The sequence below is a fragment of the Cyprinodon variegatus genome, unplaced genomic scaffold, assembly GCF_000732505.1.
Source record: "Cyprinodon variegatus isolate N-32 unplaced genomic scaffold, C_variegatus-1.0 Scaffold630, whole genome shotgun sequence".
NCBI classification, from domain to species: domain Eukaryota; kingdom Metazoa; phylum Chordata; class Actinopteri; order Cyprinodontiformes; family Cyprinodontidae; genus Cyprinodon; species Cyprinodon variegatus.
In genome coordinates, this window is record NW_015151083.1 from 480,396 (window position 1) to 482,406 (window position 2,011).

Sequence of the window (2,011 nt, forward strand, 5' to 3'; positions counted from 1 at the left end):
TTTTTTTTTTTTTTTTTTACTTATTTGGGACTGGCTTTAAATAATTAATATTAATGGGAAGTTTATCTATCCTAACCTGTTTGTTGTGTTTTTCTTCCAGAGCCAAATGATCAACTCAATGCTGTGTAGTAACCCAGAAGAACGACCTGAAGCAAGTAAAATAAAAATAAATTTAGAAGAGCATATACATTCACTTGCAGAGCTTAAAACCAAGCAGCGTGACAGTAAAACTATCTGAACGTTTGCAGGCCTCACAAAGATCAACTTAACTTAAGAACATGTTTTTTGTATTCTTCTAACAGATGCAATGAAGCTGCTTCAGATTATAGACTTAATGCAACCTGTAATATCTGAACTTTGAAGTATTTGCTTTTATGACAAAATCACATTCATATGAGAACATAAAATACATGCCTGAAGGAACTTTTAAATTATAAAAAACAAATCCTAAAATAAATTTTTTTATTGCTTATACCCAGCAAAATTTCACATTAGAAAAAATTATATTTGCATATTTTTTTATGCTTTGAAGCTGGAATTTTTTTTTTTTTTACTTTCAAACGCCCTAATTGAATTTCCTGCCTGTTTAATTTTATTGCATAGCCAATATCTTGATTAATAAATATGTTGAATTTTGGAGTTTTTATATATTAAGTATGCAAACTTGTGTCTTACAAGATGGAGTCAGAAATACAGATGGCTGACAGGTGCAAGTGTGCAGCAAATGGCAAAACACAGTTCAGACACATGAGTGATGCAACTTAAAACACAAAAAAACAATCACAACATTAATGAGGCAAAATAAATAAATGAAACCAAAAAAATTTAATGCAAAGGAAAGCTACTAAAAATACCTAACAAACAATATCAGATTTTAAAAATGCTGCAAACTAACTCCAAAACAGATTGTGCACAAGACCACTAGGGGGGCAGATGAAACCCCTGGCTTTAAATACTGTTACAGTAATACCACATGTATAAAAAGACACAAAGGAAACTACCTTTTCTCTGTTTCTTTCATTTTTTCTCTCCATCCTGATGTCTTTACTGAGGATCTGGTCAAATACAAACTCAGCCGTCAACCCCCCTTGCTGTCTGCTGCACTTCTGTTTGTAGAGTAAACTTCCAGCTTTTACTTTCCTGAGTATTTGCACAGCTTTTCCTTTTGCTTCTGTCCTTTTTCTGTGACCAAAGCATAAATCTTTTGCAATCTTTTTCTGTGGCTTTGATTCTTGTGATATTGTGTCTTTGAGTTGCATCATTCATGTGTTTGTTGCATGCTTGGCCATTTGTTGCTCCTTTGCACTTGTCAGCTAAGATACGCTTCAGTGTTATTTTTTTCTTAAGTGGAGACACAATTCTGAATTTATTTATTTTGTTTTACAATTATTCAAACTTATACAGGGTCAAATATAAACATCAACCTATAATATTTGGGTAAATATCTGTCAGAAAGTTGTTCCCTTAACCATAGCTTTTTGTAACCATCAACAAGCTTCTAGCAAAATATTATGGATGTTTGAATATTTGTTTTTGCTGAAATGATACAGTTCTAAATTGGTTGTTTTCTTGGCCCAGACCTTGAAGTTCATAAATCTTTAATGTGTTTAAGATCATCCCAGAAGCCAAATGTTAGCCGGCTTTATCCATTCTAATGCAAGAGGTTGTGTGTTTGGTTTGATTGTCCAGTTGGGTCCAAATTCAGCCGTTTGACTCAGACTGTAATTCCTTTATAAGAGGATGCTGGTCAAGATGTACAGAAACAAAGCTGTCGTTTCAATTTTCTTCAGCGAAGTAAGGTTGGCATCAACTTGGTGTGATGCAGAAAGATGCACTCGTCTCTAAACCTTTAAGCTTAACTAAATGATGCAGCTTCCCCACATGGATCAGCCAAACCACTTTTCGGGAACCATTTCTGGTTAGAAGAAAGTAGCCTGTTACTTGAATGGATAAAGCAGGCTAACATTCGGTTTCTGGGATGATCTTAAACATATGAAAGGTTTATGGACAT

At 33.9% G+C, this 2,011-nt stretch overlaps 1 protein-coding gene across 2 annotated transcripts in view; it reads left to right on the forward strand.

Moving 5' to 3' along the window:
* The window catches only part of LOC107096530 (interferon-induced, double-stranded RNA-activated protein kinase-like), a 20,165-nt gene extending 19,404 nt beyond the window's left edge, over positions 1 to 761 (forward strand). For both annotated transcript variants that reach the window (XM_015393230.1, XM_015393231.1), the window contains exon 19: positions 101 to 761. In XM_015393230.1, the coding sequence (XP_015248716.1) occupies positions 101 to 238 (138 nt within the window). In that variant the 3' untranslated portion in view covers positions 239 to 761. The remainder of the gene's footprint in view (positions 1 to 100) is intronic.
* The last annotated feature ends 1,250 nt before the right edge of the window (positions 762 to 2,011 follow it).